We start from the raw sequence: 13,973 nt of genomic DNA on the forward strand, positions 1-13,973 counted from the left end.
AAATGAAATATAATTTAGTTTGCACCGAACAGAAGTTGAAAATATGTTATCCTCCAAAATATTATTGTATCATAAAAAAGCCTGGGGCTGATGAAAACACATTAGCTAGAAAATCTTCTGTCACCATAAGCCCTGTTCTAAATGAGGTATTTCTCAAATTAACATACATTGGATTATTTTAAATACATCAGAACCAGTCTTAATGTACCATTTTAGTACACTTGTGTTAATTGATAAATACACTGATATCCTTAACACAAAGTACGGCTAGAAATGTTTGTGATCATTTTAAACACTGAGATATTTAGTATATTTTACCTTTCTTCTTCTTCTTCTTCCTTCTCTTTTAATGCTTCATCTGTTAGTCTTTTCAAAATCTTAGCATTAATTTCATCCTTATTTGCTAAGTACAGTCTGTGTAGTACACAGATTCCTGCAATAGTTATACAACAGTACTAGATTTTATACAACTGCAAAAAATTAAAATTCTTTGAGATATGAAAATTATTTAATAAATGATAGACAACTTAGCTACATCTTTTTAAAGCTGAAAAAGGCATATATACCACTGAAATGTCATTATAATGTTGCTTTTTAAGGTTTTAGAGCTTTGTTTTCAATTTCAGGAGTCTAATTAATTGAATCCAAGATATGGGAAGGTTATGATGGAGGCTATATGGGGGACACAGCACTGAAAGAATTTATCTTACATTTCCTTTACATCATCTGTTACTCTGGCATTTATTTTGTGTGTATGTGTATAAACGAAAATATGAAGGAACAAACACAATTTAAATAAAAACATAAGACTATACATATCTATACTGCTGCAGTAGGTTGACAGAAATAAAGAATATGTTGTTCCTACAGGAAACACTGTGGATTTATTTACTTTGGCAAACAAATTTATAATATATGGCTGGTTAGCCAAAGTCTGTTTACATCAGTGGAGTTATGTTAGTTTAGGCTAGCTCAGGGAGTGGAGTACACAGCAATGACTCAAAGTGCTGTAAAAATGTAAACTCCAGAACAACATCATTATTTAAGAGATAAAAGTGTGAAGCAAAGAAAGAATTAACAAAATTGCCTGGAGGAAAATAAAGAATAAAATAAAACAAAATAGCTAAGCCCAAGGAAACACAGCCATAAGCAAAAAGCTACGCCTTTAGCCACTCCTTAAAGCAGACATTATGATCTTGTCTCTTCCACCTTACCTTACCCATCCTCATTCCTCCCATGATTCACATGGTCACTATAGTCAACTCACATAAAATATATTTTTATCTGTGTTTGAGCTGTGATAAAGAAGTTACTTAACTGCTAGGAACATTGAGCTGCTGTTGATTTGAGGCAGAGGATAATTTTGTGTCAATAGTACTGATTTTTTTGATTCTTTTGATTAAACACATTTTTGAAAGAGGGAAGCTGAGTGGAGGGATTTTTTTTTTTAATACGGTTTGTAAAGAAGCTGGGTTTAGATAATTCTGCCTGGGTATTCTTCTGCAAAAGAGCTGTAAGAGTTTTCAGTGGCTCTGCCTGCTGGACCAGATGTGCATTTCCCCACCTTTGTGATTTCTCCCAGTGTTACAAAAAGCAGTGATGCCAATCAGTATTGATTTACTCCATTATTCGGAGTCCAAATGACATTGAACTAAAGTGAAGGAGCTTTAATTACAGAATTAACACATGCAAAACATCTAGAAGAATCACAATTACTATAATATAACTAACCATTCTTCTTTGGATACCAGTACATGTGTTTATCACTCAGAGGATCTGGCATTGTTTTATCTGATGAAGGATTTCAGTATTACTCAACCAAATTGAGCAAGTGAACTATAAGCTTTTAGAATAATGGATAACAAGTTTTCTGAGTTCCAACTGGCTGACCTGAGAAAATCTGCTACTAGTATTAACCAGAAATAAGTTTGCTAGTGGAACATGTTTGCAGGTAGCTCAGCTGATAGTGGCTGAAAGAACAATTCTCCTGCAATGTCCTATTTTAATGCAACTGGAAGTTTGTTAAGAAAATCTCTATGCCAGTATCATATTTCACTTTGATTTGTTATAGTAGGCTACAAATAGTATATTCAACTTGTGCAAGACTTGTTTCAAGCTGAGACAGTAAAAATATATGCTTTATCATCTAAAGTATGTTCATTCATTTCCTCCCATCAGTGAATAAAACTCTGAGACAAAATAAATTGTCATTGATTCATATGAAAGTCTGAACAGTTCTGCAGATAAAATTAGGGCATAGTCTCATTATCTTCTCAAATACATGAAAAATGGGAATAGCGGATTTCCTTCCAAGCCTGAAATCCACTTATACATAGGGCCAAGTAGATTGTAATTAAGAAAGCGGTCTTTATTGGTATGTGATACAAAGACTGTAACAGTGCTAGTTCAAACAGAGGTTCCACTAGCGCTGTGAGCACAAGATTTAAGTTTCATGAAGGATGTCTCTAACTTCTAGGTGGAAAGGCTTACACTTATATTTTAAAGAATCTGTCAACTATTTGACTAGAGAAGCAGTAGATGATTGTGTGGAAGACAGGACTACCAAGAGTATAAACCAGACTGATCAGATGAGAACGTGTAATACAGAACTATGTTTTTGAAAACTAGTGGCAATGGCAGAGAGGTGTACACTGCAGGAAGGAAGTACATAATTTGAAAGCCCTAGAGAGGTCTTCTTTTGAAAGCCTCTGCTATGGACTCCAACTTCTGTCCTTCCTGAAAGAAAAAAAAATGGCAGTTATCACTGACCACTTCAACATAGTTCCCTTGAGGATTCCTGAAGTATCTGATCTAGAATAAAGTCTTTCAGAGACTGAGGCAAACTTGCCTTTTATTCAGTTAATTTACTAGCTTGTTAAGTTCTGGGAAGTGAAATGACATAATTCTGAAAGCATCTATCTCACCTCAGTTTTCTTCCTACAGAAAAGACTAGAATTGGCTCCTCCTCTTTGTTCTTTAGTACACTCTATTAACATTATATTACTACATGCCAGCTTCATGAATTTAAGTGCCTTTCGTGGTTGGGAGAAAAGACAAGGCATAGTGCCCCAGAAACTAGGTTCTTGGATATTTTGAAGTTCTTATATCTTCTGGAAAGGGAAGATCAGGCATGGAAATGCAATCTCAATGTGTCCTGAAGTTCTCTCTGGAAGCATCTGAGACAGGATCTTCTTGAATGATAGGAACAGCCAATGTGATTTTCTGACAAACACTGGATCTAGAACTTTTATAGAAAGGTTCAGTCTGAACTGAGTCTGTATACAAGCTCCAGCCATATTTGGAAGACTCTGAGCTGAAGAAAATGTTTAAGATGTTACAAAATTTCACAAAGCTATGTGACCAACTAGTTTTGGGTACTGTAGCTTAGTTGAGGATGATTTTTTAAGGCTGAAATCAGATTTTGAAAATCTTTTTTTCTGAGGAACATTGCAAAGCTTTGTATTCTGAAGAACGCTTTGTAAGCTTCGTTTGCTTAGGTTAATTTTTATATTCAGGGACAAGGGGTTGAAAAGCTATCTGGACTGATTCTAATATCAGGCAGTTACTGAGTTTTTTTGAAGTGTCTTGGTAAGGATAGATGTATCATTCCTTTCTTGAAGGGCAATTTCTAATACTGAAAGACATTTTGATAATGAACCTGGATTGAATAGATAATGATTATACATTACCACAAGGCAATGAAACTTGCTGTGTGGTATGAATCAAGTAGGCATAATCCGTTAAGACACAATTTGACAGGCAAAACTTTTAACAATGTATGAATGTGTTTAGTTTTTCATACCTAGTTCCAATCTTCCTTCTTGCTTGAAATGCTGAAGCAAAAATCCCTTCCTCTGAATTCATGGGTACTAAGCTATTGCATCCAGCTGGATAGGAAGTTGCTCAACTTTTTTTTTTCTGAGGATGGGGAACAGAAGGTGCCTGCATACAGGTACCTCCCCCCCCCCCCCCCCGCCTTTTTTCCAAGCAAAGAAGGTTCATACCTATATCCTTGTTTTACAGATGGGGAAACCAGTGCAGGGAAATTTGACTACAAGCCAACTTGCAAGCTAGTGGCCAGCCATACACAGAATACAAGAGTCCAGAACTACAAGAGTCCAGTGCTATTTACTAACACTGCTGATTGTAAATAGGAGTCTGTGAAAATTTCTCTAATGCTTTTATAAAGCATTCCTATTTTTTATTCTATTAATTGCCTTCATCTGAATTGTAAGAAATGTAGGGTACCTTCATTGATTCAGTGTATCCTTTTGTTCACTTTCTATAGATGCTTGTAGCTTTGTAAATGGGACATAAATACTGATTTTTCTTGCAAGTGTACTTTATACACAGATATCAAAATAGAAAGGAGAAAAGATTTTAAGTTTCATTAGTGTGCATTTACTAACCTTTTTTTTCTGTATCCTGCAGACAGACAACAGTGTCAGGTAAAAGTCCTTTTTCTGATAAAGCTGACCAGTGATCTATTGACAGAGGATAGTTATCCACTACCCATCCTCCTTTTTCTGGAGCACCAGGAAACCTTTCTTTGTTTTTGTTAGTGAGCTGTTATAAGAAGTTGGAGTCAGTAATATAAAAAGAATAAAACAGTCTGTGAGCTGTTTACAAAGACTGCACAGTACCAAATGATTTTCTAAACTTCATGAGTCTTTCCCTGTTGTCGTTTCATTTTAATAAAAGATAAGACATTTTTAACTTTACATGCCTTAGTGAAATAAAAACATTTTAAACAAAGAGAGATGAACATACCAGTATTTTTTTAAGGTTGCCTACGAAGAATTTAGGTTTCAGTTTTGAGATTTGCAAAGCAGTAAACAAATTTAAAACAATCCAAGATTCTTGGATTAGCCTTCAAATACAATTCTTTCCACAAACACTTGTATCTGATGTTGAGCTCTATGACCAAACTGATGAAAAAGTAAGGCACCAACAATTTTTTATGAAGAAATAATTCCATAGCTCTCATTATGTGATATATTATTATTATGTGACAACAAGATTTCCAAGTTCACGCTAGAAAAATTTAAATAATAAATTAGACACTTTTTAAAGTAAGTGAGAAGGTGATGAACACATTGTGTAAAAACAGCCTCACCAAGGTAGAGCAAAGATTCATATAGCTCAATAACCTATCTTTAAAAGTGACTAAAGTATATATATAAAAATAGGGCAAGTGTACAATGCTACTTCTCTCAGATAATTCTCCCAGCTTTTAATAGCTTGTAGCTCAGAGACTTCGTGAGACAGAAATGGTTTGTTTGCATATAGAATCCCTGAATAGATTTGTCTTTCAAGATCTTGTTTGGTCTCTCCCCAATCCTATGTAAACTTTTAAATTGTGTGACATTTACCAGACTGATCAAACTGAAAAATTAGCAATACGTATTGATAATATACAAACAGTTACATGGTGCTCTTAGAAAGAAAGTGCTTTGTTATGTAGTACTTGTAGTTTTACCTCTGCAATAGCTCTCTCCAGTACTTCAGCATATATTTCAGGTGATAGTACAATTTCGGATTCTGACACACTTACTACAGCTTCTTCTACCATTGCTTGAACTTCAGGACGGTCAGAAGCTATCTCTGGCATTCTTAACAATGATTCTTTTAATGCAGCTGCAAAAAAAAAAAAAATTATACACCATGCTTTTAATATAGATTTCTTTTAAGCGCTTCACAAATTTCTTAAGTATTCTAAATATCCTCTGCTCAGGAATAACTTCTTGGCCACTAAATGTAGCCACCTCATAGTAGAATGTAGCAGACATTTTAAGGTAAAGCAATATTACAAAATAATTTTGAGAAAGAATCAAAGAACAGTCCCTCTAAATGAAGTTCAGGAGGGTATTTCATAATGATGTTGTTAGATTTTTTTGTCTTTGCTGTCTCATTCAAAAAAAACCTTTAAACTGTAACAGTATTTTTTACCACTAAATGAAATATTGTTTCAATATTCTTTCACCTGCAGCACCTGAGAATTTCTCGCGGGAGTCTAAATCAAAAAGTTGACCAGATTAATTTAAAAATTAATACAAATCATAGTTCAAGACAGTATATCATCTACAATCAAGAAGCCTGCATTTCCTAAAATGCATAAGTAACTCATATTGGATTCATATTTGATTATTAATTGCTGACACAATGTACTGTAATTGTTCAAAAATTTTTTGAGGGAACATTCAAAGTTAGTTCACTATTTACCTACTATTTTGATAAAATGATAGCATAATTCAGTGAAGAACTGATTATAGCAATTGCAATATTTATTATGTGAAGAATATAATTTGGAAAAAATGTCATACTTTCTGTAATTATACCAAGATTTTTCACTGATTTTGTTGATACTTTTTTACATGCATAAATTTACACATTATCAGCTTTTTTCACCAAGTTACGAACTCCCTAGAAAAAGGACAATATCTTATTAAGTGTTTTCCTACAGCAAAAGATCAGATTTTACAGTTATTATAGCTAAAGAGACTATTCTACTTCTCCTAATCAGCTTGAGAAATGGATATTTCGTCAGTGGTGTCTCTAATAGCTGTTGCTAGTATAGAATGTAATAACATTAAAGAAAAAATATGATTGAAGCAACAAATGTTTTTTTCAAAAAGACAAAGAAATATATCTAGGCAACTCTACAGTGGTTTTGCAGACATTTCTATGCATAATCACAAAATGAACAGAGCAATATGATCTTACACTATTTCAAGAACAACAGTGAAACTGATAAGGACTGTAAGTTTATATATTGCTATAATTTGTCATTTATTCTATAACTGGTAATGCTTGAGTAATACAATATGTTTTTGATTTGTTAAAACTGAGGTAGTGCTCAAGCATAATTAGAGAACTGCATTTTAATAACATTTCTACTCTACAAAGTACTGGTTAATACCATGGATAAGGTGTTATGCATTATGTGGAAAGATAAATCTACATTTGAGAGCTGAGCCTCTAGTATCTATAGCATTCCGGTGATACTTTGTGGCAAATTTACAAAAAAAGAATTACATTTGAGAGGTATATTGAATTAAACACAAGAATTTTCTGTCAAAATACTATCTTTTACTTATTTCTACAAATAATTCAGAGTTGCTGGGGAGTAGGAAGGATGGGAGAGGTCTTGATTTTGTTATTTAACACTGTTTCCATGTTCTCAATTTTTAGCATGCCAACAGTCTTTACATTAGAAAAGTATAGCCCATTAAAATTTGCAACCCTTTTCACACCTTTGGGAGCTACTGTTTCAGTCTAGCCACAACAGGAAATACATCACCATATGAATGACAAACACTCACATTTTCAACTTTTCTTCATGTCTATGAAAGCTATAAATAAGGTGTTTTTTAGGAATAACTGCACATTGGAGACTGAAAGACACTGCATAAGACATCTGTGCATGCAAACCATTCACAGAAATAACAGCTAGCAAACATTCTTCTAATGGTCCATGTCAACCTGAAAATCTTGTTTCATCAGTTTTTAAAACATTCATTACTTGTCCTAGTTAATTAAAACTTAGCATACTTTTAAGTTCCTTATATTCAAGTAGCAAAAGCTCCTATTCCTGAATTCAGATCCTCTCTTCACTTACATCTTTTATTTGTGTGTGAACTAACACCTTTTCTCCTAAACTATTAAAAACTGCTGAAACAATCTTATGCTATAAAAAAGATATATAAATGAAAATACCAAACTTTTCATCAAAATACATGTTCACGTCCTATAAAAATCAGTGGGAGTTTTTTCCCTTTGTACAGAGGCATAGTATTAATGGGTTAACTAACCCAGATATCCTTCAGTGACAAAATTCACCATTTCATGTTATATTTCTCAAAATAACAATATTAGTAACAAGGAAAAAAAGTTTAAAACAGTCCTACAAGTGCAAGTGAGGAAAAGAGGATTATCTTTCCACTTTTTAACTTGTAAGGCACTCTGAAAGCATGGAATGACATGCTTAGAATAGCTAAGGTTTACTTTTTACCTTCTTGGGTGATGTCAAATTTTACAGCAGTAATCTGCTCTTCCAAGTTTATTCCTTCTCTAGATTTAGTGGTTTCTTCAAAGCCATCTGCTTCTTTGTCACTACTAAGTTCTTGGAAATCTGCTATAGTTATGAAATCATATTAAATTCACAGAAAACTAGATCAGTAAAAAATCTTTTTTATACAAATACTTCACTACAAAATCCATCTGACTAAAACAGGTACATCTCAGCCTTCTCCTCTTCATCCACAGTCTCGTAGTCTATACAATTCCCCAACACACCTCCTGGGCACTATTCCATCCCTTGCAACAGGCAAGACTAGTACGCATCAGCCTGTGAGAAACAAATGGCTCTAGCAGTATCTATATTTATATGCCCCTTTTTCCCTGTAAGAAGAAAGAGAACAGAAATATGACAAAAACCAGCAAAGACTTTAAAATATCCCACAAGTCCTGAACACTTTTTGAACTCAACAGATTTCATATCCCCATACACTTTTCCCTCTCACTTTCTAAATTTTGGGCAGAATGCATAGTGGCATTATAGTCAGTGAGTTTTATATTGAATACAGTACAGTTCTGTTTGAGTTGCATGTCATGTGAGTGCATTAACAGAGTGGGACCTTCTGGGTGCATCTACATGACCCTTTTAGTTTGAATCAAGAGAGTATTTTTTAAGTGAAAAAATCATACCCACTGATCATACCCACTTACCATGCTTCGGCACACATGGCAAAGCAGTTTTGGAACATGCAAACTGGATTCCTTCCAGATAAAAATAAACCAGGAGATATGCTCCATGAGCACACTTACTATGCTGAAACCGCTAATAGGTGTTCAGCCCATGGGATCAGATTGCAGCTAGTCTGAAAGCCCCTTATGTATGATGTGGATGTCGAGTCCTTAGCACCAACTGCTTCAATCTGTTGATCTGCTCTGACTGCACACCGCTAATTGCCAAAAGTAGGTGAAGACTCTGGGAACTTCCATGGAGTTTCATAGCCTCACGGCCTATTCCTGAGCTTGACTTGGGAACACTCAGGACAGTCTGGGTGCCATTTTACTTAATTAAACAGATATATGTTTTTGGCATAATTTTTAGTGATTTCATAATCCTACCTAAAGGCAGAATTTATTAGGTAATTAACTAAACAATTTTATTGTTAGGAATAGGAAATGCTTTCTATGATAGGTACCTCTAGCTCTAGATTCAAACTTCCACAAAATGTTTAATTTCCCTTTTGAAAGCTTTCTTATCTTCTTTGTCAATTTACATTCTTCATCTGATTATATTTCTGCTTGAAGCAAAGAAAAAAACTTCAAGCAGAAGTAAAATTGCTTCCAATTAAAATTGCTTCCAAATAAAATTTCTCCAATTTCTTATTAATCCTAATATAATCACACATATCTGTCCTTGAAAGCATTTACATACAAAGGAATCTGGAATATAGCACTGTTCAGTGGTTTTAATTTTGGTTTTCTAGTTCACCATTATTCTTAGTGCAATATCTTTTTTTTTTGTATCACACTCAGCTTCTATGTTTTATAGCACCAGAGGAATATAGTGTCTTCTTGTTAGATATGTATCTACCCATGAGTAAGTCAAATACAGTGGTGCTTTGCTTAGTTGAGTAAGGCAAAATGGCCTTTTTGTCCAGCTAAACCAAAACAAGAGCTATCTGGAAAAGGCGTTCCCATTCAATGGGATTGAATTATTGAAAGATTGAAATTCTAATTTCAAACGAAATAACTAAAAAAAACCCCAAATTCCCATGAAACAGAAATTCCAAATTTTGTTTAAAAATATTGAATTAACATTTTATTTTCACCTTTTCAAAATACTTCCTGAATTCATTAAGCTCCAAAAGCTAAGCAGCTGAAAAAGTCTAAATGTGACCAGAGCTGGAGAATCTTGTGAAGGTGCACTCTTAAGTCTTGGAAGGCTGACCCAGAGCAAAGAACAAGAAGGTGATCAGTAGTAGTCAGCATGGACTGACAAAAGGGAAATCATGCTTAACAAACCTGATAGCCTTCTATGATGGGATGACTGGCTGGGTAGATAAGGGGAGAGCAGCAAATGTTGTCTGCTTTGACTTGAGTAAAGCTTTTGACACCGTATCCCACAACATCCTCATAGGCAAACTGATGCAGTATGGGCTTGATGAGCAGACAGTGAAGTGGACTGAGAACTGGCTGAATGGCAGAGCTCAGAGGTTTGTGAACAGTGGTGCAAAGTCTAGTTGGAAGCCTGCAGCCAGCAGTGTACCCCAGGGTTCAATACTGGCTCCAGTCCTGTTCAACTTACTCATCAGTGACCCGGATGATGGGACAGACTGTACCCTCAGCAAGTTTGCTAAGGATACAAAACTGAGAAGAGTGACTGATACACCAGAGGGCTGTGCTACCATTCAGAGGGACTTCGACAGGCTGGAGAGATGGGCAGAGGGGAACCTCACGAAGTTAAGCACAGGCTGGGGGCTGACCTGCTGGAAAGCAGCTCTGCAGAGAAGGACCCAGGAGCCCTGGTGGACAACAAATTGACCATGAGCCAGCACTGTGCCTCATGGCCAAGGAGGCCAATGGTATCCTGGGTTGCATTAGGAAGAGCACTGCCAGCAGGTCGAGGGAGGTGATCCTCCCCTTCTACTCAGCCCTGGTGTGGCCACACTTGGAGTGCTGGCTCCACTTCTGGGCTCCCCAATACAAGAGAGACCTGGAGCTACTCCAGCGAGCCCAGGAAAGGGCCACAAAGATGATGAAGGGACTGGAGCGTCTCTCATATGAGGAAAGTCTGAGAGAGCTGGGATTGTTCAGCCTGGAAAAGAGAAGACTGAGGGGGGGATCTTATGAATGTGTATAAGTATCTGAAGGGAGGATGTCAAGAGGATGGGGCCAGACTCTTCTCAGTGGTGCCCAGCAACAGGACAAGAGGCAACAGGCAGAAACTGAAACACAGGAAAGTCCCTCTGAACATAAGGAAAGACTTCTTTACTGTGAGGCTGACTGAGCACTGGAACAGGTTGCCCAGAGAGGTTGTGGAGTCTCCATCCTCAGAGATACTCAAAAGCCACCTGTACAGAACCCTGGGCAGCCTACTCTAGGTGACCCTGCTTGAGCAGGGGGGTAGGACCTGATGATCTCCAGAGGTCCCTTCCAACCTCAGCCATTCTGGGATTCTGTGATTCCAAATTATTAGTGTTTTCAAAAGGAGCTCATAAAGCTTTCTCACATGCTTGTGACGCTCAGCTCCGGAATATTTATACATAATACTATCAAAAGCATTGAGTTCTACTCAGCTATTGCTTTCACTTCATGATCTTTTAGTTCATATTTAACACATAGTATCCATAACAGCTTCTGTAGTATTTTAAAGCAGTCTAAAACATTTACAAGTGAGAGGAATTGCTTCAGTTAAATTACCTAAAAGCAAATAAGATAGCTTCAAAGACCATGGAACACCTTATTCACCTGGTTCTTTTGACACTTTTTCTAATTCCAACCTAGTTTTCACTGCTTTTATGGCTGTTTCTATTGTATCCTTTCGCACTTTCTCAAGTACTTTTTCTCTTGATTCTTCCATGTGGGGTTGAATGAGTTTGGCCATGTCAAGAACCTAATGAAGTTATTTGAAAAAACAAAGATATTACAGAAGAGACACACAGCACCTGATCCAACAGCTATACGGTAAAATGAGTTTGGAAAAGCTCCGCAAATTTCAGAAAAATTTACATATATTTCAAGCACAGTTTGTTGTGTACAAAGTAATTTCCAATTTGCAAAGCAATTTAATTATCTTAGATACAAAAGATACTTGTCATGTTCTTATGCTAAGACAAATAACTTTGACACATAAATGTTTGTCTATATCCCACATAGAGGAGAAATGAGAAAATATTTTTGAAAGTTAGTTGCTTTTCTATAAGTGAATTTCACTGAATTACTATGTTTCTTCTGTAATCTGTATGTTTACAACGTGTATGTTAATGACCCGCCATGAAGAAGAGTGTGTCTAATTGACTCCCAGGCCTCAGCTGATCCCCTTGTTATGTAAGACATTTATATACCCACCTTTCCATTGTATTTGTTTGCAATCAGGTTACAAATGGTTGTTCTTCCAGACAATGGGGGACCAAATACTAGTACTTTACAAGGAGGAAGTGGCATTGGTGGTAGTAGGTAAGGCCGTGGATTCAACATAAATGCCTTCAATGCCTCTGAGGATGACAGTACATACATTTTACCTAGAAAACTTAAAACCAAAGAAAAGAAAAGTCAACAAATACAAACAGTTATCTTATGAAATGGAAATAAGAATAAAAAGTGCCAAATTACACTAACCTGACAGCCAAGTTTGGGATCCCCATTACAATATCACCCTCCTTTAGAGCCACAGGACATGCTCGTCCCCACCTGCTTCTACGCCATCGGTATCTGTTTGCTATTAGCTGGCAGGATGAGAGAACCCGGAAAAGTTCATCCTGTTTATTAAAACAGTAATAACAGTAGTAAAATTTTTTTCTAAATCTACATATGCCATGTTCTATGTAACTTAGTCTTTTTTGAAATATCCTGCTGGAAAACAACCAAACCTAAAAGAAAAGCAAATTATGCTTTTTAGTATCTTTTTTAAAACTATATATTTGTTCAGAACTTCAAGACAATCTTAAGTAGAAACTATTTAGCTTTTAAATTTTATTTAATAAAAATAGTACTTAAAAGAGTTCTTGTAGGCTTCATTAATTATTTTCAGAAGTTTAAAAAAATGAAGAGATACAACTCAATCAATTGTTGAGGAAGAGGGAAAATGGCCAAGATTATTTCTTCTAAAGGGCATAAAGAAAGGACAAAGATCCAGGTGGGGGTATGCAGAGGCCAAAATATCTCTTTTAGATATGTAGAACTGTCAAGTGATAGGAATATGTTTAATAGATGTTTTAAAGAACTTGAATAGTGAGTAAATCACAGAGTTTATAGTGATGTTAAATTATTCATAGTAGTACAGAGAAGTGCTGGCTGTAAAGAACTGAAGAAGGACCTTTAGAGACTAAGAAGCTGGGCATTAAAATAGCAGTTTCACATAGAAAATGACAAACTCTGAGTTGACTTTCACTGCTCAGGAATAGATCTTGGAGTTAAAATACACAGTTCCATGAAAACATCCAGTCGATGACCAATAGTAGTCAGAGAAATAGATTGAATGCTAGGAATGTTTAGCAAAGAGAGAATAAAACATAAAGTTTCCTCTTTTTTTAAGTATGAATCCATGCCCTCATCTTTACTGCTGTGGGCATTCTGGCATCCTTATCTCGAGAGGTATGTAGCAGAATCAGGAAAGCTTCAGAGAAAGGTAACACGACTGATCATAAGTAGACCGGAACTCTTCAGTCCAAAAACGAGACAGGTATACAAAAAATGGACAGAGGTCTGAATTCATGGGTGATATTAGAGGGCAAATGCAGAGAACAAAACTATTCACTGCCTCTCGTAGAACAACAACTAGAGGACAGTGAGTTAGAAGGTGGCAGGTTCAACACAAAGGGAGGTAATTCTATGTATACTGTATGATTAAGCTGCAGAACTCCTTGACCTTTGGGTGGATACCGTGGATACTAAACTTTACATCAGCTCAAGAGAGGACTTGACAAGTTCATGGATCAAATTAATAGATACATTGACAGTTATTAAACACACAAACTAAATAATAAATACAGACATAATCTGGCATAGAAAATCCTTGACCAGTGAATTTGATGGGTTCTGGGAAAAAAGAAAACTTATTGTCTTTTTGCTCTGAAAGCATAACCACAATCAGTGGGGTCTCCTCAATTATAGTACCATTTATATATTTGAAGTTTTGGTGAAAAAATGAGAAAAATAACTGCAAGTGGTTATAGGTGAAGACATATATGCAGAGACTTCTGTTTTCCTCTTTTACTTGGAAGGGGCAGAAATTATTATTG

The 13,973-nt window shown here is 35.8% G+C and overlaps 1 protein-coding gene across 1 annotated transcript in view; it reads right to left on the bottom strand.

Moving 5' to 3' along the window:
• The window catches only part of AK9 (adenylate kinase 9), an 81,079-nt gene that overhangs the window by 47,121 nt on the left and 19,985 nt on the right, over positions 1 to 13,973 (bottom strand). Inside the window, exons 11-17 of the mRNA XM_064508868.1 lie at positions 12,352 to 12,491; positions 12,082 to 12,262; positions 11,482 to 11,626; positions 8,012 to 8,134; positions 5,480 to 5,637; positions 4,410 to 4,566; positions 319 to 433 (exon numbers count right to left, since the gene is read on the bottom strand). Of these exons, the coding sequence (XP_064364938.1) occupies positions 319 to 433; positions 4,410 to 4,566; positions 5,480 to 5,637; positions 8,012 to 8,134; positions 11,482 to 11,626; positions 12,082 to 12,262; positions 12,352 to 12,491 (1,019 nt within the window). The remainder of the gene's footprint in view (positions 1 to 318; positions 434 to 4,409; positions 4,567 to 5,479; positions 5,638 to 8,011; positions 8,135 to 11,481; positions 11,627 to 12,081; positions 12,263 to 12,351; positions 12,492 to 13,973) is intronic.

The sequence above is a fragment of the Dromaius novaehollandiae genome, chromosome 3, assembly GCF_036370855.1.
Source record: "Dromaius novaehollandiae isolate bDroNov1 chromosome 3, bDroNov1.hap1, whole genome shotgun sequence".
Taxonomy (NCBI): domain Eukaryota; kingdom Metazoa; phylum Chordata; class Aves; order Casuariiformes; family Dromaiidae; genus Dromaius; species Dromaius novaehollandiae.